Source organism: Abramis brama, assembly GCF_963993115.1.
Source record: "Abramis brama genome assembly, chromosome: 6".
NCBI lineage: Eukaryota > Metazoa > Chordata > Actinopteri > Cypriniformes > Leuciscidae > Abramis > Abramis brama.
The window spans coordinates 30,270,673-30,292,284 of NC_139968.1; the positions used below are offsets into that span (position 1 = coordinate 30,270,673).

At 37.4% G+C, this 21,612-nt stretch overlaps 1 protein-coding gene across 3 annotated transcripts; it reads right to left on the reverse strand.

The window, feature by feature from the left end:
* Positions 1 to 534: 534 nt before the first annotated feature.
* LOC311085733 (uncharacterized protein) lies at positions 535 to 12,159 on the reverse strand. 3 transcript variants are annotated; one of them, XM_084118335.1, is made up of 5 exons: positions 12,019 to 12,159; positions 10,270 to 10,587; positions 9,944 to 10,051; positions 1,798 to 1,896; positions 535 to 1,407 (listed from the first exon to the last, which is right to left on the reverse strand). In XM_084118335.1, the coding sequence occupies exons 1-5, from the start codon at positions 12,065 to 12,067 to the stop codon at positions 1,295 to 1,297; spliced, it is 687 nt and encodes a 228-aa protein (XP_083974461.1). In that variant the 5' UTR covers positions 12,068 to 12,159; the 3' UTR covers positions 535 to 1,294. The 3 variants fall into 3 exon arrangements, with proteins under 3 accessions (XP_083974461.1, XP_083974460.1, XP_083974462.1); XM_084118334.1 differs by having other exon boundaries at positions 1,798 to 1,917; XM_084118336.1 differs by lacking the exons at positions 535 to 1,407; positions 1,798 to 1,896 and adding an exon at positions 8,420 to 9,058.
* Positions 12,160 to 21,612: the final 9,453 nt, after the last annotated feature.

Below are 21,612 nucleotides of genomic sequence, written 5' to 3' on the forward strand. Positions count from 1 at the left end.
ATACAAGCACAGCTAAACCTGCAGGACATTCATCCAGTAATGCATTACAATAATCTAGTTCTGATAGGTTTGCAGTGTTTGACACTAATATATGTTGCAGCTAGGGTCGTTTTATTTTACTATTGTATTAAATATTAATTTAATTAAATGAGTTTATTCATGATGATTATAATTCTAATAATACATTTAAATAATGTACCCTTCAATTTATTTTATGTTTAGTGAAAAATTAGTTATTAAGTGAAGGACAAAGAAACACATTACATAGAACAACTCTGTCTATTGTTTTGCATTTACACTCCAAGAATTGATGCACAGATCTATTTTGACATACAGTATCAGATTGTTTTGTCCCGTCTGTTGCTATGGTTATATCACTGTCAATCATTGTAGTTTCAGATTCAATCCTGCATTTAAATACAGCTGTAAATCCGGACACTTTGCAGTGTCCAAAAAAACTTATATTCAAATTGTAAATGGGTAAACACAAACAGAAAGCGAGCAAAGAATGCTCCATTTTCAGCTCCTGTTCACTGAGATCTACACTCCTGCAAAACTCCCGCTATAATCAAAAAAGCAGTCTACACTGCACAATGAATCTCTTATTTACACCTGGTTTACACTTTTTTGGTAATAATGAAAGGATTTGCAAGCACACAGAACTCTAAAAGCACACGGTGAACGAAAGCATAGGTGTTGTGGTGAATTCCGAGTCCCTGCCAATAATTATTATTAAACACTTGTTAGGCAATTCAACTTTTAATATAGGGCGCATCAGATTGGACATCTGTTAGTATTTTAAGCATTAAATGAGGTAAATTCCCTGTTTTGGGTTGACGTGACAACTTACCAGCGTAAAAAGATATAAATTCACGCTCCTTCGCTCCGCTGCCGCTGAGAGGCATTTTTCTGAAATCTCCTTTTTAGAGTGTAGCTGGACTCTTTCACAAACAGTTTGTCCAGCCATCAGATCAAACCACAGCTGTACAGATGTGAATAACTGAGACCAAAAGGTTTCTCATCGCCTCAAAAAACTGAGCTGATAGTGTATCACGTGCATGTCCACACATAACTGCTTGAACTATGTTGTTTTGACATTACAAATGTGGACAGGAGAACAGAGAAAATTGATCTGTTAATAAATAGCTGTGCAAGGAACAGGAAAGGTGCAGAGCAATGTATGTTTTGCTTTATATCTGGATATATCTGGAACTAGACCTTCTGCTCAATTCACACTGTTGGTCTGATTTGACTCCAGAGGTCTGACAGTGATGTCTGGTCTCTTCTTCTCTGATCATCTCACTTCTTGTAGATCATAAACCAGCACAGCTGCTGTAGCCACGCCCACCAGAGCAGAGACGACCAATCGGATCACAGCTTCAGTGAAACTACAACAGTGGATGTGGCCTGAAAAGAAAAACAATGAATTTAGGACTCTTCCGTATACTCATATAGGTGCTGGTTTTGTGAGTTATTATTAAGAGCTCGAGCATCCACTGGAAAGTTTGTATGCACAGTTTCCTCGCTTAGCCAAATAACATTAGCTAGGATTGCACAATTAACAGAAACAATTCTAGACTCTTTAAATGGCTCCAGAGGAATCTGTGATTATTTATCTATGCTGATTTTTGCCTTGAGCGTTAATGTTCTCTAGAGTAGTGCAACAGCATATGGCACTACACACACACACACACACACCCGCGCAATTAACTTCTCTGTCTGCTGCCAGTTTTCTTTTCATGTGAAATCACAAAAGAAATGCAAGCAAATGTGCCCCACATGTACCCAGTGATGTACCTGAACTTGGCTGATAGAGTTCAGTAATGTTGGCATCCTCAGTCTGGTTGATGGTTGAATTGTTGCTGGATGTCACACAATTTGAGCTTGACGATCTTTCTGATGATGAAGATTGGTTCGCTGTTAAACACACAGATCAGTGCTTACAATCTTTATTTATATTAGATGCATTTATAAAATATAACTAAAGCAGTCAAGATCATAACTTAGATTTAAGGAATATTGAAAATATTAGAAAATTTATATTGGTGACTGGTACACCTACGCGTTGCGGCTGTACACACACCCTGACGAAGGCATGTAAAGCCGTAACACGTAGGTGTATCAGTCACCAATTTTAATGTTTAAGACATGAATAAAATAAAGGCTTTTTAACCTTTTTCAACAAAATTCGAGTTCCTTGGGGTGTTCTTAGAGCTTAATTATCCCAAACAATCAAAGAGCACCGAGATTTTACACCCTGTGCAGCATTTCTATGGCATTATTTGCTTTAATAGAAAATTAATGTTTAAAATTATAAAGATATAATGCAAATGAAGGGCAAATTATGCTGTAATTCTCATATTAGGTGTGTTTGTGCTATTGAAAATTTAAGCTTTTTATATTTCATTACATATTTCTCTGTGTTTATGCTGCATGAGTAAATATCTCTGCAATATATTACACATGTAGTACCAAATCTGATCACATATACACCTATATATTATGAAGTGTATTACTGAATTTAAGATTCGGCAATTCCTTATGTATTATTCAATATATTGTACTATATTAACACAATATATTATTCTGTACCATTTAATATATTGATCATTCATATATAGGGATTATGTTCTTTTCGTAAGGGTTACCACAGCAGTGTTTCTGTATCAAGGTAATTTTTGATGTTTAGCTTAGTTTTCTGAAAGCCAAAATCTTTTTAAAAATCCTCATGTATAGGCACTAGTTCAAAACATCTGGGGTGCGTTTCCCAAAGCAAGTTCTGTCGTTACCAACACAATTCAAGTAAACTTGCAACTATAGTTGGCTAACAATGCTTTTGGGAAACACACCCCTGATATGTTCAATTCGGTTCTCTAGTAGGCAAACTTTTGCTTCTGAATGATCTAATTTCAGTTAAAAAATGTGTAATGTAATTTAAAATGTGTTGCCGTGCCTCCAGGAAAAGGGTTTGGAAATGCTGGTCAAAGGAATCCCAAGCCATGTTTCCACCGCAGGAACTAGGGACTTTTGGGTGGTACTCGTGTTTCCACCGCAGGAACCAGGTTCTAAATGAAATTCCGGGTAAATATTTCCCCCTCTGAAAGCCCCTGCTAGTAGGAAAGTACTTTTTTCAAAGTTCGGGAACTTTCAGGGGTGGGACTTAGGCACTGAACATGCTGATTGGTTGAGTACATGCCACATTTTGATTGGTTGACTCCACACAGCATTTCATTTCAACCACCATTTTTTAAAATCTGTTTTGGTGTGTGCAGTAACAGTTGTTTGCTATTCGATTCAACAATGGAGTTTAAAAAATTAAACCGATGGACCGACGACGAGGTTCAGGCTTTATTAAGCTTAAATTCAGAAGAAATCCAGCGGGATTTGTAAAGTAGCGAGCAGTCCTACATCACCGGACTAATTTGCCTACATTAGATCGCTGTGGAAACGTAGACAGCAACAGGTCTGGGGGAAAAAGTTCCTGGGACAAATTGTTTCAAGGAATTTCGGTGGAAACACGGCTCTAGTCACATTCCGTGACAGATTGTGTTTAACTGAGAAAACTCTTAAAGAGACACTATTGAATAATGGGATTCATAAATTTTGGGGCATCTCGCCCGGGGGGCGGGGTTACATCCTGCGTCACATCTCTCATGCGGGTTCTCGTCGACCAGGGTCAGCGCGCACCATAGCGCACACAGGCAGGCACAGAACTAGCTAGCGAACCTAGGTCTTAAATCTAATAAGTTATGTTTTTTACAACATGTTTTTTGATGGAAAAGTGATGTTTAATTTCCATAGTCTTTGTTTAGTGAACGAAAGCGAAATCAGGAATTGCGATCTTTTAGTTTGTTGATCGTTACCTAGCTACCAAGGGTTTAAGTTGTACAAGATGTGCTATAGCCTTAATTACAATGGCCAAGTTGCGTTTCATATTAACAGATGAATAGGCTTCGCTCAGTTTATTAAATACATCCGTTTCGCGTTCCTACCCCAAAGCAACAAAATAAAATAAAATTCGTTATCAAAATTTATAAGGAAAGACAAGTACTTTGTTTAGGCTTGGCTTGTAGGGAATTCCAAACCTGCGTATTTTCAAATGCACATAACTATAGAACCCATTCTAAATGTGCATGTGAACACCATCAGCGTTTCTCACAGGTTCGCGTTTAAAGTCTGTGTAGAGGGAATGGTGTCGTCTTAGCGGCCCCTAATTTAATAACAAATGATCGTTGCGACGGAAGCAAATCAATCAAAACTAACTTTAGATGGAAAATAACTTAACTCTGCTATAAAGCCAAAACAATCTCTGTTACCTTAAATTATACGCTTATCTCTGTGAAGCTGCTTTGAAACAATCTACGTTGTTAAAAGCGCTATATAAATGAAGATGACTTGACTTGACTTGACATCCAACCTGAAATGTCTCTTACAAACTATGAAGGTACAATGAATCAATACATTGACATGGCAATGCTAGACAGATAGCCTACTTTGTTTGCACAGTCCTACAGTGATTTTGTCACTCTTCTCTCCACTCCTAGACCTACGTCTGGTGACAGCGGGGAAACTTTTACCTCGATAAAGTTAGGCCAACTTATTGTATTGCAGAAAAGAAAAGTAAACTTCCAGTAAACTCCAGATAACCAGTTCATGTTTCTTCTTTAGGTTTCTTTCTTTCTTTAATTCCTGATTTCGCTTCCGTTCACTAAACAAAGACAATGGAAATTAAACATCACTTTTCCATCAAAAAACGTGTTGTAAAAAACATAACTTATTAGATTTAAAGGTCCCATATTATGCCCCTTTTCACAAGATGTAAAATAAGTCTCTGATGTCCCCAGAATGTGTATGTGAAGTTTCAGCTCAAAATACCCAACAGATAATTTTTTACAGCATGTTTAAATTGTCATTTTTTGGGGCTCAGAAAAACGCGCTGTTTTAGTGTGTGCCCTTTAAATGCAAATAAGCTACTGCTGGACGACCCAGGGGGCGGAGCTTCATGAGCTCGCGCACAGTCTCTCAGGACAATTTCATCTCACGGAATGATGATAATATCAGAAACTCTCAGTAACGGTGTTCATTTCGAGTTGGACAATAATGCCTACAGAGTCAGAGTGCTGTATAGAGATGGAACAGGTATAGTTTAGTAGTTTAATTACGGTTATTAGAACGTATTTGTCATCTGCTTGTATGTATCCATTATTTATTAAAGGTCCCGTTCTTCGTGATCCCATGTTTCAAACTTTAGTTAGTGTGTAATGTTGTTGTTAGAGTATAAATAATATCTGTAAAATTATAAAGCTCAAAATTCAATGCCAAGCGAGATATTTTATTTAACAGAAGTTGACTACAGTGAACGGCTCGATTGGACTACACCCCTCTACTTCCTTCTTTAATGACATCACTAGAACCGTGTTTTGACTAACCTCCGCCCACAGGAACACAGGCGTATTGATGGCGAAATGTCAACAGACGGTTGATGTTTATCTATAATCGGATATCCATTTCACCACGGACTGTTTTTCTAACCTGGGATAATATCAAGCAGGCTTCTCTCAGCGTTTCATACTGACGAAGGGGGCAATTTCAACTATATTCCAGCAAGCGGTAAGTACAAGTAGTGATTTAATATGGAAGTAGCGATCAACTTCACATCGTTTCTCTTAGTAGGATGAAAATAATCTTACTTAAACTGTGATTAATATACAGAAAGCGATCAAAGAACAATCCCTTTCCAATCGCTCAAGCTGTCAATCACACAGCGCGAGTTTATCTGGACACTTGCCAAAACTCGTTATGAAATCAATGACGCTGTTACACTGCACAACAAAGCGCTTACTGTATTTATATACATCATGTTTGCATTGGTGAAATAATTAGTGAGTACAGAAACTGCGTTGCAATGATAAGATCTTTTTTCACACGATCAACAGACTGTCATCTGCTCAATGCTCATCACTGCAATTTTTTATGTGATTGAAATAGATCTAAATACTTAAACTTCTCACGATTCGTTAATCCCGATAGCTGTAATAGTAAAAACGTATAATAGCTGTAATAGTAAAAGTTTTCCAGATAGTTCCACATGTAATGCCAGATATTTCATATGCAAACATTTCAGCCAATCACAGCAGAGGGCGTTTACGCTGAAGTCTCTCAGCAGACACGCCCCTTCAAACAGAGTGTTCAAACCAGGGAATGAAATCAGGCTAGGAAATAAGCCTTTTATTTCTAAATTATAACAATTTTTGATCAAAAAAACATACTAACATTATAAGGGCACCCCTGGAAACATGATAAAATAATAAAAATAATCCATGGAATGGGACCTTTAATAGCCTACAAGTCTGCTGTCTGAATGATGATCAAACATATACTGATAAGTTTAAAAAGTTTATTGTACATCACACAAAAGATGAAGCGTCAGTTTTACTTCAGAAAATCACCGTAAGAGCTGAGTAAACACAGTAAGTTATTAGAAGTGCGCAAGTACATAAACAAATTTTGGTAGAGTTGAGGGAGCATTCCTGTGGGCGGAGGTTAGTCAAAAAACGGTTTTAATGACGTCATTAAAGAAGGAAGTAGAGGGATGTAGTCCAAACGAGCCGTTCGATGTAGGACACTTCTGTTAAATAAAATATCTCGCTTGGCATTGAACTTTGAGCTTTATCATTTTACAGATATTATTTATACTCTAACAACAACATTACACACTAACTAAAGTTTGAAACATGGGATCACGAAGAACGGAACCTTTAAGACCTAGGTTCGCTAGTTAGTTCTGTGCCTGCCTGTGTGCGCTATGGTGCGCGCTGACCCTGGTCGACGAGAACCCGCATGAGAGATGTGACGCAGGACGTAACCCCGCCCCCCGGGCGAGATGCCCCAAAATTTATGAATCCCATTAAAGAATATCGATAACTGCAAAAAAGATGTAGCATGAGCAGAGATGTAGCATTTTTTTCCCCTCATTTTGTTTCAGCGTCTTTTCATACAGATCTTGTTAAAATTTCAACTTTGATTTATAAGTATAAACATTTTACATTGAATTAGCATTGAACGTTGTTTCAATGTTTGTTTGTTTTATGTCAGTACCTCTTGACAACCCTAGAGTTGCAGCTTAGAAATCTTTCTCAGGTGGAAGTATGCTGTTTTATAAGTAGGCCTGCTAGAAATGAGACTTTTAAACCAGTTCAGCCAGATCCTTATCCGAGGATGAGGACCTGAATACATCCATCAAGAGACAGATTTTCCTTTAAAATCTCACATTTGGCAGTTTTAGGTACAATAATCTTTTTTTTTTTTTTTTTTTTTGAATGAATGAATGAATGAAGCACTGGGAAATTACTAGTCATCAAGCTTTGGATATCATCTTTGCGGTCCATTAGTTCAGGGAATAGTTAGACATCTTGGGGCCTTTGAGGAAATATAAAGCTGATATAATGAGAAAGCTGGCGGCATGTCTCCAGATTATTACATTACTTGGTTCAAAAAAAGTGAGAACGTATTTGCTTTGTCTGATCACTTATCTTGTAAGATGGCTGTCTATTATTGATGCATTACTCTTTAACCAGCGCTGGTATGACAGAAGAGACCTGTCCATTTAAAGGACATGTAGAAGGGAAGAGTTCGGCCTGATCACCTGAGCTTTTCAAAGCATGTTTGTGATCATGATTATGAAGGAATGCTTGCTTTTTAATCAATGCATGTTCCAAATGCTTTTATAAATAATATAGAGAGGGAGGGGGGATTAATGATCTAAAGATCGAGTTTGAATTAGCAACCTCTGCATGTGTTTGTGGCGTCAAAAATAAACTATGATTATTTAATAAACTGATTATTCTGACCATCATTTTGTCTCCTTCTTCCTGCTCTTCCACTGTCTCTGTCTGCATATTTTGGCTAGCAAAATAATTAACAAGGTGTTTATGTTTGGTTATACGATTTTTTAACAGCTGCTGAAAAAGTGGATTATGCCAGTGTTCAAACTTTCTGTCATGATGTTGCAATCACAGTAAGTATGTCTTATTTTACTCTTTTTATTTAGTAAGTGGTTCTTAGTTCTTTTGTTGTCAAAGCATGATTTATTCACACTATTGTTCAAACATCATAACATATTAAACAACCAGTAAAGACTAAAACAGCATTTTATCTTAATTAGCAGGTTAAATATTTTATAGAATTCGAGTTTTCTAGATCCACTGGTCCACACTCTGGAATAGATCTATACAGTATTTGCACAGATTAACCAAGACATAAACATAGTCTAATATCCAAAAAAACATTAACTGTAATGTAAGGATATTTTCTGCTATTTAGTACTGTATAGTGTAGTACTGTAATGATGAACAGTTCAGATGTTTCTCCTAATACAAATGACACTGCTGGAGCTCCACATATAATAGACTCATTGAACTACAACATGCACTGACCCGATGATAAGGGGGAGCCAAAGCAGCGTCTTCTGCATTATAATAATTGCTGTTGGAAAAGAATATGAGTTTGCTTAAATCTTATTAATCAGACTTGTTTCCTTAAAGTAGATTAAATTAAAACCGTTTTGGACATGTAGAATGTGAAGTATGAGGTTTATTTCCCCTATTGACCTTAATTCCTCAACAAGCTGGACTCTTAAACAGTTTCTCTTCGCCTCACAAACTGAGCTGATAGTATATCACTTGCATTCAGTGAATCACATGTCCACACACAACTGTTTGAACTATGTTGTTTTGTGACATTATAAATGTGGACAGGAGAACGCTGAAAAACAATCTGTTGATAAATAGCTGTGCAAGGAACAGGAATTGTGCCGAGAATCAATGTAAGTTTGCTTTATATCTGCTTTATCTGGAACTAAACCTTCTGCTCAATTCACACTGTTGTTCTGATTTGACTTCAGAGGTCTGACAGTGATGTCTGGTCTCGTCTTCTCTGATCAGCTCACTTCTTATGGATCTGATGTCATAAACCAGCATAGCAACAGTCGCCATGCCCACCAGAGCAGAGAGAGCCAATCGGATCACAGCTTCAGTAAAACCACAACAGTGGATGTGGTCTGAAAAAAAAAGATGATGGTTTTGTGGGTTGTTGGGAGATCAACCGTCTATTGGGAAGGCAATGAATCCACAAGCTTTACTGTGTGTGTGTGTGTGTGTGTGTGTGTGTGTGTCTGCATGCTCCTTGCTCAGCCAAATAACATAAGCTAGGGTTGTTTAATAACGGCAATTCTACTCTTTTAAGGGCTTCAGCCCTGTCTTTAGTCTCAGTTCTCCTAGAAATGTGAGTGATTATGTGATTCTTTATCCATAATATTTTTCTCATTGACTAGCCTAATGTTTTATAGAGCAGACCCAACACGGCTCTCAGACACGGGATTCACTTCTCTGTTGCTCCTGTGCGGTCTGTTCTTAATTCCTGTAAACTCACACACAAACAAGCAAATACGCCTTACCCCTATATCCATTAACCGTAAACCCCAGGGAATGCATGAGCTGATCAAATGTAATCCCTGAATGCAATGCAAGTCATTTTGGATAAAAGCATTTTCAATGTAAATGTTGCAGTTTAATTGTGTTATACAGTCGATTATAGGGTATGTAATATGAATCAACACCTATATGTACTGCATCAATGCAATGAATATGTATTAGGTTTTAACTTTGATCAGATGAAACCAGTCCTACTGACCCGCTCTGAATGGGATACGAACCGTGGTCTACGGCATGGGAGGCAAAAGACCGCAGACTAGCATCAATCGCTAGTGTGCTTCTTGAGATCAGGGGAGTGAGGTTTACCTGCACAGCTCTTACTAGCTCTATTACACAGGCCACTATGAACTAACTGGATTTCAGAGTGAAAAACTACTATCACACTGATTTACCTGAACACATCTAACAGAGTTCTGCTCTGTAAATAAACACTAATATCATCAGTGATGTACCTGAACTTGGCTGATGGAGTTCAGTAATGTTGTCATCCTCAGTCTGGTTGATGGTTGAATTGTTCACAGCACAGCTGGACGTCACACAATTTGAGCTTGATGATCTTTCTGATGATGAAGAAGATTGTGGAGTCACCGATTATGATAGATAACTGTGATGTCAAGTCTCACACACTTCTGATCTTAATTAAAGCAGTCAATATCATAAAATGTGGATGTAATGAATATTGAAAAGAATAGAAAGCAAAAAATTTAAAACATTACAATGACAAAGATATATTTAAAATGAAGAATGGTCAGTAATTAAACCATAATGGCCAACTCACCATTGACAGTAACATTGAAACTTGTGTATTTGGTCTCTCCACTGACAATCGTTAGTTGATAAAGTCCAGAGTCTGTGTTTCTGGTGTTTGTGATGGTCAGAGATCCGGTTTGATCATTCAGTTTCAGTCTGTCTCTGAAACTCTCATCAGGACCATCATACGTAGAGCTGGTTTGTGTGAGTTTGTTGACTTCAGCGATTCTTGTGCTTCCAAACGTCCACTGTATCATCAAATATTGCTGTGTTTCAGTAACATCAGAGTTTAGAGTGACAGAATCTCCCTCCATCACTGACACTGACTTCACTGCATCTGTCACATCTGGAAAACAAACAGAAATATATTTTTGTCACTCACAATACAAAAGTTGCAAAATAAAAGAAGAAACAAACAGACCAACATATAGATTGTGGCTTGTGACACAAAAATGACACAATTTGGCTGTTCAGTATAATTTAAAGGGGTGATGAACTGAGAAATCAAATTTGCTTTGAGCTTTTGACATATAAGAGGTCATCATACTATAAGAATATCCTGTAAGTTTCAGAACTGAAAACTTACTTGTTAGTCCAATAAAAGCTTTTATTGACACCAGGCACAGTGAACGACGTGTTTTTCAAAGTGTCTATGATCTATGATGTTAAAGGGTATCAAATACCGCCTCCGTAGAAGAAGATCAACGCCTACTTCAACACTGCCTGTTTAGCCCCGCCCACCGATTCGCACATTACATGAAACTCATTATAATATGCAAAACTGTTATCCAATCAAAGCAGTGGGCATTTACTTCCAAGTCTTCAATGCGGCACACCCATAAAAAACGAGCGTTTCAGGAGCTAGGCTCAAAACCAGGGTAGAAACTATAGCCGATTATTATTCATTTTGATGTTTTTGAATGTAAAAACCAAGCGAACGTCATAAGTTGACCTCAGACAACAATACATGACCCCTTTAAACAAAACTGTTATTGAAATATTTAATAAATTAGAGAAAAATTGAGAAAATACTCCGACACACACATAAATAAACTTCTGGACAGCATCTGATAATCAAGGGCCCCTCGGCGTTGACCCCAATCCATAATACATCACTATGTACAATAAATATCTTATTTATCCAGGTCAACTGTTGATAATATAATATAATAAGAGCATTTGCAAGACTGCAGAAGTGTCAAGCTGTTTTGGGTGGTTCTGAAATTATTTGTTCCTCATTAATGGACACAAGCAATTCTTCTTTTTGAGTGTCACGTGATATTTCTTGAGCACTAATTTTTGTGTACTAACAGAAGTGAAACATTAAAACACTCATCTGTGGATCAGCTGATTTAATGTTATTCAGTTTACATGTTATATTTACTGATTGGATCATGGACTAATTTAATTTGCATGAGAAAATAAAACATTATGTTAAGAAATTTTATAAAGCACCTTAAGATAAATGAATGTTGAAAACATGTTATATATTATAACATTGATTTAAATTTTGTTCTAAGTTGTGAATTTTATAAGATAAACTTTGTTTTGGTCACCTACATTTATAGAAGGCCTAGCATTCCTTCAGCAAAATTACACATCAGGCTCCTAAACTAATAAATAAAATTGATTCTGTAAAGATATTAAAATGATGAGAAACTGAAAAACCTTTTTTATTATTATTATTGGAACAACAGTAAAACAATCCTGACTGATTTTTAAACGGATGCTTATCTAAAAGTACAAGAAGTGAAGTCATAAAACATTAATAACTTACCAACCAGACGACACAAGCACACACAGAACAAAACTAAAGCGTTAACCATATTCCCTTGCCGTTTGCCAAACACTCTTACAACTCTCCCTTTCACTTTTGTCTTCAGTGCCCAGAGAGTTCGCTAGCAGGCGTTCCCATTGCTGATTGCCTAGTAACGATTATGATTGAAATAAGTGGATGTCATGCTATGTTGTTGACATCGAAAATGATGATAGATGAATGAATGTGTCACATGATAAGCAAAGTTTTGTCACCATTCTTTTAAAGGGTCATGAGACCCTAAACTAAATTTTAACAGAGGTATGTGTGTCTAAAAACATAAGTGAAGACAATGCCTAGTGTGGTGGTTACAAAAAAAATTAAGAAACAGAGAGAAGAAAAAAAATAATTAGTGTCATCAGAATATGTTGTTGTCATTGAAAAAAGAAATTGAATGTCATTAATGCATATATGATTTTGGATGATTGATATTCCTTGCCTATGGACGATCGATCATTTGATTGCTTTTGCCTTGGGACTTGTTCACCTGCTGGGGGAGTGGGTGCGCTGCTCAGACAATACAGAGACTCAGATGATGTTGCAGCAGCTCTGTGTCCTGTGTCTTTATCGACCGATATATCTCCCCTCTTCAGGTGGTGAGGGTAGCATCTATTATTTAATGGTCCCATATTGTGCATCTTTCTGAAGTTGTATTTTAGGTTTTGATGTCCTTAAGAATATATATTTGCTGTATAAGTACCAAAAACATCTCAATGTATATTTTACAGCTTCTTTCTCAGGAGCTCTGCCAAGAATGGGTTGATTTTGGCCTCTCTACTTAATATTCATGAGCCTCTCTTCTGATTGGCCTGTTGTTTTCTGAGTGACCCACCATTGGTGGGGGTGGTGACTGAAGGCGGGGACTGAGTATTGCTGACATCACATTTATATGGAAGTCACAATGGCTCGTGAAAAGGCACAGCTACCAGGCGGTCAGGGTTTCATATTATTTTGAAGGTACCCCCGGGCGCCGCCATTGGCTAGCGGACCCCCACCTGCTGTTAGCATTCCATTGACTCCCATTCATTTTGGAGTCACTTTGACAGCGAATAACTTCACATCTGAGGCGTTTAAAGACTCCATTTGTCCATTATTTATTTCTAAAGAAACACGAAAATGTATAAAAGGCTTCATTACCTTGTAGCTTCTGTTATGGCCCGTAGAAGCAATTTTTGTAAAATTAGGCTAACGATTGTGTCATAACCACGCGACTCTCTGTTGCACAGTAGAGAATTACCGTATGGACAGGAGGAGAAGCTCGCGGGCAATCGGGGGGACGTGGAGGCAAAGTGACAAAATAATTAATCATAATACATAGCAAACGTTTCTCTTGCTCATAGCTCATGGACGGCTCCTACTCACGATCTCCGTCTCTGCAAGATTCGGAAGGGAATGATTCAGATTTCGCCTGGCACAGCTACTAGAAGACAGACGGGTTGCTCACGTCACATCTACGTCGTCAAACTCAGTTTGAGTCTGCGCAGTACGCTCGACCCCCAGGAAGTAAGAGTTTCTAATTGGCTTCACTTTGTCTCCGTTGAATCCAATGGGGTCGTTGTGTCCATTTCTTTTACTGTCTATGACAGCTACTTTATGCAGGCTGTGTGCATTTGTCTGTGGATCGACTGTTTTGAAACTTATGGTAGTTTCATAGCCCCTAGACCTTTGCTATCATGAAAAAAAAAAAGCAAGGAAATTTCACGGGGTTTTTTTATTTATAATTTATTTATAAACTTTTCAAAGCATTAACAGAAAGCTTCATACAATTAAAGTGGTTACACTTTACAATACGGGTGCACAAATATGCATTAATTCATGCTTAACTAATCATGTGTTAATGTATGACTTATGAAGAACTAAACCATTAATTAATGATTACTGCATCAGTAACTACTAAAGATTCTATATGGTTAATATATTAAGTAATATATGAATTGTTATTAATTAAATGTGTCATACGTATTAATTTCTTAATAACATATTTTATTAACTAAAAGTGTAAATTAATGCGTAAATTACCACAATGGGTTGAAGTCATGTACTTCAGCTTCCAGTTGTCTGCTTTAATTAATCACCGCTGAAGACTTCCAATCCAATAATATTCCTCTACTCGTTAATAAGGTGGCAAAAGCAATAACATTTTTTACTTTATTTGTCAGTGATACTTTATGTTCTGGTACTCCAAAAATAGCAACTTCAACACTGGGTTTTAAGCTAAAGGCCTCATTTAATGTTTTAAACATGAATGTCCAATAGTCACTCAGCTTTTCACAAGCACAAAATATATGAAAAAAGTCTGCCTTGTCACCTTTACATCGATCACATAAAACATTTGGGTAAATTTTTGAAAGTCTACATTTTGTGTAGTAGGCACAGTGGAGGACTTTAAGTTGTATAAGGCTCAGGCGTGCACAAGAGGTTGATCCATTTACTCTATTAAGAGCCTCATCCCAAATTTCATCAGGTATTTCACTTCCTATGTCCACATATTTACACATTTTTAAAGAATATCTTTGGTCACATGCACCTGCTGTGTTCTAGTGCCATCCATCATTTTTAATTAACGTTTTACCTGCAGTGTTATAGTGCCATCCATCATTTTTAATTAACATTTTTAATACCATCTTATCAACTACCTATAAACATCTTCTCTCTGAGCTTGTTAGGTACTCTTTCATCCTTACAGACCCCTTGACCTAATTTAACCTGATTTATCCTGATTTAACCTGGGTTCTGACTGAGACACAGCAATACAGATTTTTACATGAGGCAAAGGAAAATCTCCAACAAAGATTATTTTGATGATGACTTTTACTCCTATGCTGTAGAAAAGATGGAGGAGTAGACAGTCAGACATTGATAATAATAAGAAATGTTTCTTGAGCATCAAAGAGACTTCTTTCAAAAACATTAAGACAATTAAATACTTTTTTTAGCCACCAGTGTACATGAATCAAACAAATTGGATTGTAAAAAATTTTTGTAAATAAGTGAAATTATTTTGAAGGTGGGGTTATGTGTCATGTATTGTGAAAAGAACTGTGCCTTTTTTGTACAAGCTAATATGATTCTTTAGGGTTAAAATTAAAAGTTTGTAATATACTTTAATTAAAAATTCTCATTAGTCTTGTAAGAAAACACTCATTTTACCTGGTCAAAAACAGCTCTGTTTTCAGCACACCGTTTCAGTGCATACGTCTTTAAATGATAATGAGCTTTGCTCACCCCGCCCCTCTGTTCTGTGGGTACACCGTTTGTAACACAATAACACAATAACCATAACGCGTTCTTCATTATAAACGTGGGATTATGAATTATATTGAGAACGTCGTACATAGAAAACATGCCGTAATGTACCCTGAGTGTAAACCTTAGCCGTATTCATTGTGAAGCGTGCTAGCGATTTGCAAAGATTAATTTAAATATTAATATAAAGGTTAATAAAACGTTACACTCACTTCTTCTTCTGGAGGTTCAGCAGGAACACGAATAGTTGGTACCGGTCCTTTTTTCAGGAGCAGCTTCTTAGCAAAACCAGCTTTATACTGACCCTCCTTTGTAAAGCAGTCTGGTGAGAAATGATTCGCACAAACAAGAAAGCATTGACATTGATCGTGGGGAATATTCCCTTTGAAAACAAAACTCTTCAGCGGTTCGGATTTAGGAACATCGAAATTACTGCTGTGTTCCTTATTACACCCAAGAATAGAACACCACAATCGCTAGCGCCATTCTGCTCATAGACAGTGCTCCAGCGTATCAACAGTGACCTCGCGCACTATGATTGACAGCTCGCTCACGAGCGAGGGCGGGTCTGTGTTGAAACGCTGCTGTCAATCAACAATCGTGGGAGGGGCGTCGATTTTGTGACGTCACAAAATCGAACGGCTTGATTTGAGACAGGGGAAAACATATAAGAAGATTTTTTTTAAAAAACACTGGATGGATTTTTAGCATTTTATGATGGTTGTGTACAGACACTGCCAACACACATTTCAGTACAATCAACTTGTAAAAGTGCATGTACCATTATATGACCCCTTTAAAATCATTAACACAATGAATGAGTTAAAATTAACACAAAAAAACTTTATCCCTAAACTCACCCATTAATGTGTAAACATTTCACACATCATTTCCAGCATTGGCAGACTGTTTATTTTGTGATATATAATAAATGTTTTAAATAAAATAAAATAAAAAAATGGTATTTTGTGATAACTTTGTCTAATTGGTTTGTATGTCAGTAGTACTTATGTAGGATAAAAATAAAATTAATCATATATCAAAATGATGAAATCTAATTTATATTTAGTACAAATAAAAAAAGATTTACAGTAGTGTACTGCTTAGCTTTGTTTTTACAGTAATGCACTGTAAAGTCTAACAGTGTGGATGCAGGAGAATACAAAATACGCCTCTTTAAGTTGGTAAATGAGTGGCGTCCCCTAATAAAGCCTGACTGATCTGGGGATATTATTTCTTGTATAACAGTATCAATTCTAGAGGCCAACAATTTGGCAAGAAATCTAAAGTATATAAATTTGAATACATTTTTTTAAAAAGTTTCATTAATTTCTTTAGGATCCAATGTCTGTTGTTGTGATGGGTTTGCGAATCTGTGGAAATTAACCTGGAAGCTGATTGACACTTTATCTGATGTGATGTGAACGGGCCGCTTTTTCCCCATGTTCATTTTGTGCTTTAATTTCCACTCTCTTTTAAGCAGTTCTTCAGAAGGGGATTGAGAGAGTTGTTGATCTAATTTTTCTATCGAATCAATTAGATGTAGTTTTGCATTTCTCTTTTCATTACTGGATGCAGAATAAGATATAGGGTAGAGTGATGAAAAACAACCCCCCCCACCTAATTTTCCCAAAATAACAACTAGAGATACTTTTTACTGTTGCTATGCACTACGTTGATAACAGGGATATACAAATCTCTATGGAGAAGCTGACACAGTGACATATTTGAAGAGAAGAGGATTACATGGTAAATGCTATAATTTTCAGATATTAGTAAACAAGTGTTTTAGAGAATATTGTTCGTAGCTCGTAGGATATCGTAGCTTGTGGGGTAAAATGCCACAGTTAGCTCCCTGATGGAAGGTAGTTAAATTTGGCAATTTTGGACATTCCTGAAATAAATATTAATATATTTACATATATATTGATACACGACTTGCCTTTTACTTTTAGAGATTAAGAACTATTGTCTGTTAATTTTGCTGTTGATCTATGAAGCAAACTGGTTGGTAAGAAAGGGGGCATTTTACCCCATCTTGGGGGGCGTTTTACCCCACCGCTGGGGCAAAACGCCCCCTTTGTACAAAAATATTTTCAGTCAAAATACTTATTAATTATGAAGGCTGAGCAATTTTAATATTTGGTGAATAACTCCTGCCATAGTCACTCAAAACCGGGATGGCAATTCTAGTCACATTTATGTTTTGTTTCACTGTAATGTCACATTTTACTTAAACGGGGTGTTTTCCCCCCACTCTACCCTAATTTCACCTCTGATGACAGCTATAAATCTCCCATAAAATCAGTGGTGATACCATTTCTGATGTATTTGTGAGCAACACAGATGGGCTTTCAAACAGAAAAGTTCTCTTTGATAATTGTAACAGAACAGCAGTAAACCCTGGGCTGGGTGAGCAGGTCTTTGAGAGTTCTCAGTGCGAAACCAGCAGTAGCAGACAGATGAGGCACCAGAGCGATCACAGCCTTCAACAGCACAGCAGGGCAACTGGACAAAGCACAGGTTTAGCAAACATAGCCAGAGAAAGTCGATTAGACTTTACCGCATCAAACAGGACAAAGAGAAAGCGTGGTCAAAGCACTGATGCATACGAATACGTAGATAATTATCTGGCAGAGGACAGAAGAGAGAAGGGAACTAGAAGTAGAAAAGCTAATCAGAGAGAAAGAGGGGACAGGTGTGAGATGAGTGTAATGGCAACAGGTAATCACAAACAGCTGAGTAGAATGAAGGTGCTTGTGAATGGGTGTGTGTGTGAGCGGGAGTGTAACCAAGGTGTGTGTGTATGAGTGTGACCATGAAGAGGGAGAAAAAGATAGAGATGGACACCAGTTCATGACACTGTCGCCACTGATATATGTCTGTGGGAATTTTTTTCCAACAGTAGAGTTTAATCGCCAAGGGCGATGGGTACAATGCTGAATAAGGTAGGTCAAGAAGCAATTGTGTGTGATCAGATATTATAATAGCTGAATATTGAGTATTTTCCACTGAAAGTGTTATCTATAAAAAAAAGAATCTATTCTTGAGTATGAAGAATGGACAAGAGAAAAATAAGAGAATTAATTATTTTGCAGGAATAAAAATCTCCACGGATCCAGACAGTCCATTTGTCCTATGAAAGTAGAGAGAGCTTAGGACATTTTAGACTGGAGCGTGGTTTTCAGATTCGAATGATCTAGAATTGGGTTAATAAAGCAATTCAGATCCCCGCCAAAAGTGAATCGGTGTTTTTAAGTTGGGTAAAAGTGAAAACTTTATAAATGAAATTAACAAATACCAGGGCAACAGGGGTGTGAAACAAATGACCTGTCACAATAACAAAACGACCCCGGGGGTCTGAAGTATAAAACTGTACTTTCTTATGAATTCGAATCGCTGTTCCTCTTGCTTTACTTTTGAAGTGGGAATTAAAGACTTGACCAATCCAGGGTTTTTTTGAGTCTCATATGATCTGCTTCCTGTAAATGTGTTTTTGCAGAAATGCTATTTCAGTATTCATTTTTTTAAGAGCAAAGATACAAGCTATTTTATTTGGCTACTTTATAGCTACTTTACTCGTTAAGTATGAATGCGAACAGGACATCTGCCATGATGACGTTGTCAGGTGACCTACGACGCGTTATCACACTCCACACGCAACAACTTAAAAGATTTGAACGACACATTTAATTCATCTATCTGTAATCTTGATATTGATTAACTTGCTCATTTTGTGGTCTTTTTGAATAAACTGCTGCCCATTTATTTTGTGAATACATTTAGGGTGGATTTAAGTTTTTATATTTAACCCTACTAATGTGACCCATCGTTTTATCCTTAACGATATTATTTATTTTTATTACGAAATCCCAAAATTGTCATCTCTTGAATAGGTTGTTAATTTCTTTATTTTATATCCAAACATTTTCATTTCAACTGCTTTGTTTTCCTTTTTCTTGTTGAATTTTACTCTAGTTTCATCCCTCAGGCCTAGGCCTATATATAACAACAACAAAAAAATGCATTTTTTAAATGTAGCCTATTATAATGAATTATTTAAGAAAATATATATTAAGATATTCAACTTTGTATGTTTTTTTTTTCCTGTGTATAAAATCTCATATTATGTATGCAAACCCATGATATATACAGTACAGGTCAAAAGTTTGGAAACATTACATTTTTTTTATATTTTTGAAAGAAGTCTCTGCTTATCAAGGCTGCGTTTATTTGATCAAAAATAAATATTAAAATAGTATTATTACAATATATGATTATTGTAAATATTATTACAACTTAAAATAATAGTTTTCTATTTGAATACTTTAAAAAAAATATTTATTCCTGTGATGCAAAGCTGCATTTTCAGCATGATTACTCCAGTCTTCAGTGTCACATGTAACATCCAGTCTATCACATGATCCTTTAGAAATCATTCTAATATTCTGATTTATTATGAGTGTTGGAAACAGTTCTGCTGCCTAATATATTTGATGAATAAAAGGTTAAAAAGAACTGCATTTATTAAAAAATATATATAGTTTTTAATAATATAAATCTTCTTTACTATCACTTTTTATCAATTTAACACATCCTTGCTGAATAAAAGTATTGATTTATTTCAAAAAAAAGAAAGAAAAAAAATGACTGACCCCAAATTACTGGCCAGTAGTGTATTGTTGTTACAAAAGATTTCTATTTTTAAAAAATTGCTGCTTTTTTTTTTTTTTTTTTTTTTTTTCATCAAAGTATCCTACAAAAGTATCACAGGTTATGAAAAAATATTAAGCAGCAGAACTGTTTCCAACTTTGATAATGAATCATCATATTGGAATGATTTCTAAAGGATCATGTGATCGACTGGAGTAATGATCCTGAAAATTCAGCTTTGCATCACATAAATAAATTATCATTTAAAGTATAATAAATTGAAAACGCCTCGGTTACGACTGTAACCTCGGTTCCCTGAAGAGGGAACTCGCGTTGCGTCGAGTTTTGACGCTATGGGAACGCTTTGCGTGATGACGTCTTGAAGCACATGTAAAATCAGTCCAATGGTGTGGCGGAACATCAGAGGCGGGTGACGTCACATACCAGGAAGCTATAAAAGCCGGCCCGAAACAGAAAACGAAAGCTTCGTAAAGTCTGAAGTCGTGCTGACAGGCATGAAGGAGATATGGCAAGGTGACGCAACGCTCGTTCCCTCTTCAGGGAACCGAGGTTACAGTCGTAACCGAGGCGTTCCCTTTCAAGGGAACTCGCGTTGCGTCGAGTTTTGACGCTATGGGAACGTCTATACCAATGCCTCCATAGCTACAAATGTCTGTCCTGTGTGAAATCTGGTGAGCAGCACTAGGAAGACAGAACATGAGACCCTGGAGCAGAGTCTAGATCCAGAGATTAAAACCTGACGAAGGTGTGCGGTGAGGACCAGCCTGCCGCATCACAGACGTCCTGTAACGATACTCCTGATATAAGGGCCTTAGAGGCCGCCATACTCCTCGTAGAGTGCGACCGGACAGCCAAAGGAGAAGGCTGCCCAGCCGCCTCATAAGCAAGTGAGATAGCCTCGACCACCCACTTGCTCATCCTTTGCTTAGACACCGGACCTCCCTTGTTAGGAGACCCAAAGCATACAAATAACTGATCACTTTTACGCCAAAGGGCAGCTCTGTGGACATAAGCGTCTAACGCCCGAACTGGGCAAAGCAAATTATTAGCCTCCTGGTCCGCATTCTGAAAAGGAGGAGGACAAAAGGCCTGCAGAACAATAGGTCTGACCACATTAGTGGGGACCTTGGGGATATAACCCGGTCTCGGATGTAGAAAAGCTTTAACCATACCCGGTGCAAACTCTAAGCATGACGGAGCAACCGACAATGCTTGAAGATCCCCTATTCTCTTGAGAGAAGTAATAGCCAGAAGGAAAAGAGCTTTCAGAGTTAGAAACTTCTCAGGAACCTCCTCAATGGGCTCAAAGGGGGCCAGGGACAGACCTTGTAGCGCAATGGACAAGTCCCATGGTGGCACCCTAGGGCGAACTGCAGGCCTCAGCCTCCAAGTGCCACGAAGGAAACGAGATATCAAAGGGTCTTTCCCCACAGACATTCCACCCAAAGGAATGTGGTAAGCACCTATGGCCGCCACATAGACCTTTAGAGTGGACGGGGTCAGACCTGCCGTGAACCGGTCCTGCAGGAACTCCAGCACTGTACCAACTGGGCAGTTAACTGGGTCCAACCGACGGTCACTACACCAAGAAGTGAAGACTCTCCACTTCAGGGCATAAAGTTTCCTCGTGGAGGG

Excerpts from the sequence above, each read along its gene's own strand:
- LOC311085733 (XM_084118334.1), bottom strand. The coding sequence starts at position 12,067 with ATGGTTAACGCTTTAGTTTTGTTCTGTGTGTGCTTGTGTCGTCTGGTT. Across the intron at positions 10,052-10,269 it reads TTTCAATGTTACTGTCAATG|AAAGATCATCAAGCTCAAAT; the intron begins GTGAGTTGGCCA and ends CTTCATCATCAG. Across the intron at positions 1,408-1,797 it reads ACTCTATCAGCCAAGTTCAG|GCCACATCCACTGTTGTAGT; the intron begins GTACATCACTGG and ends TTTTCTTTTCAG.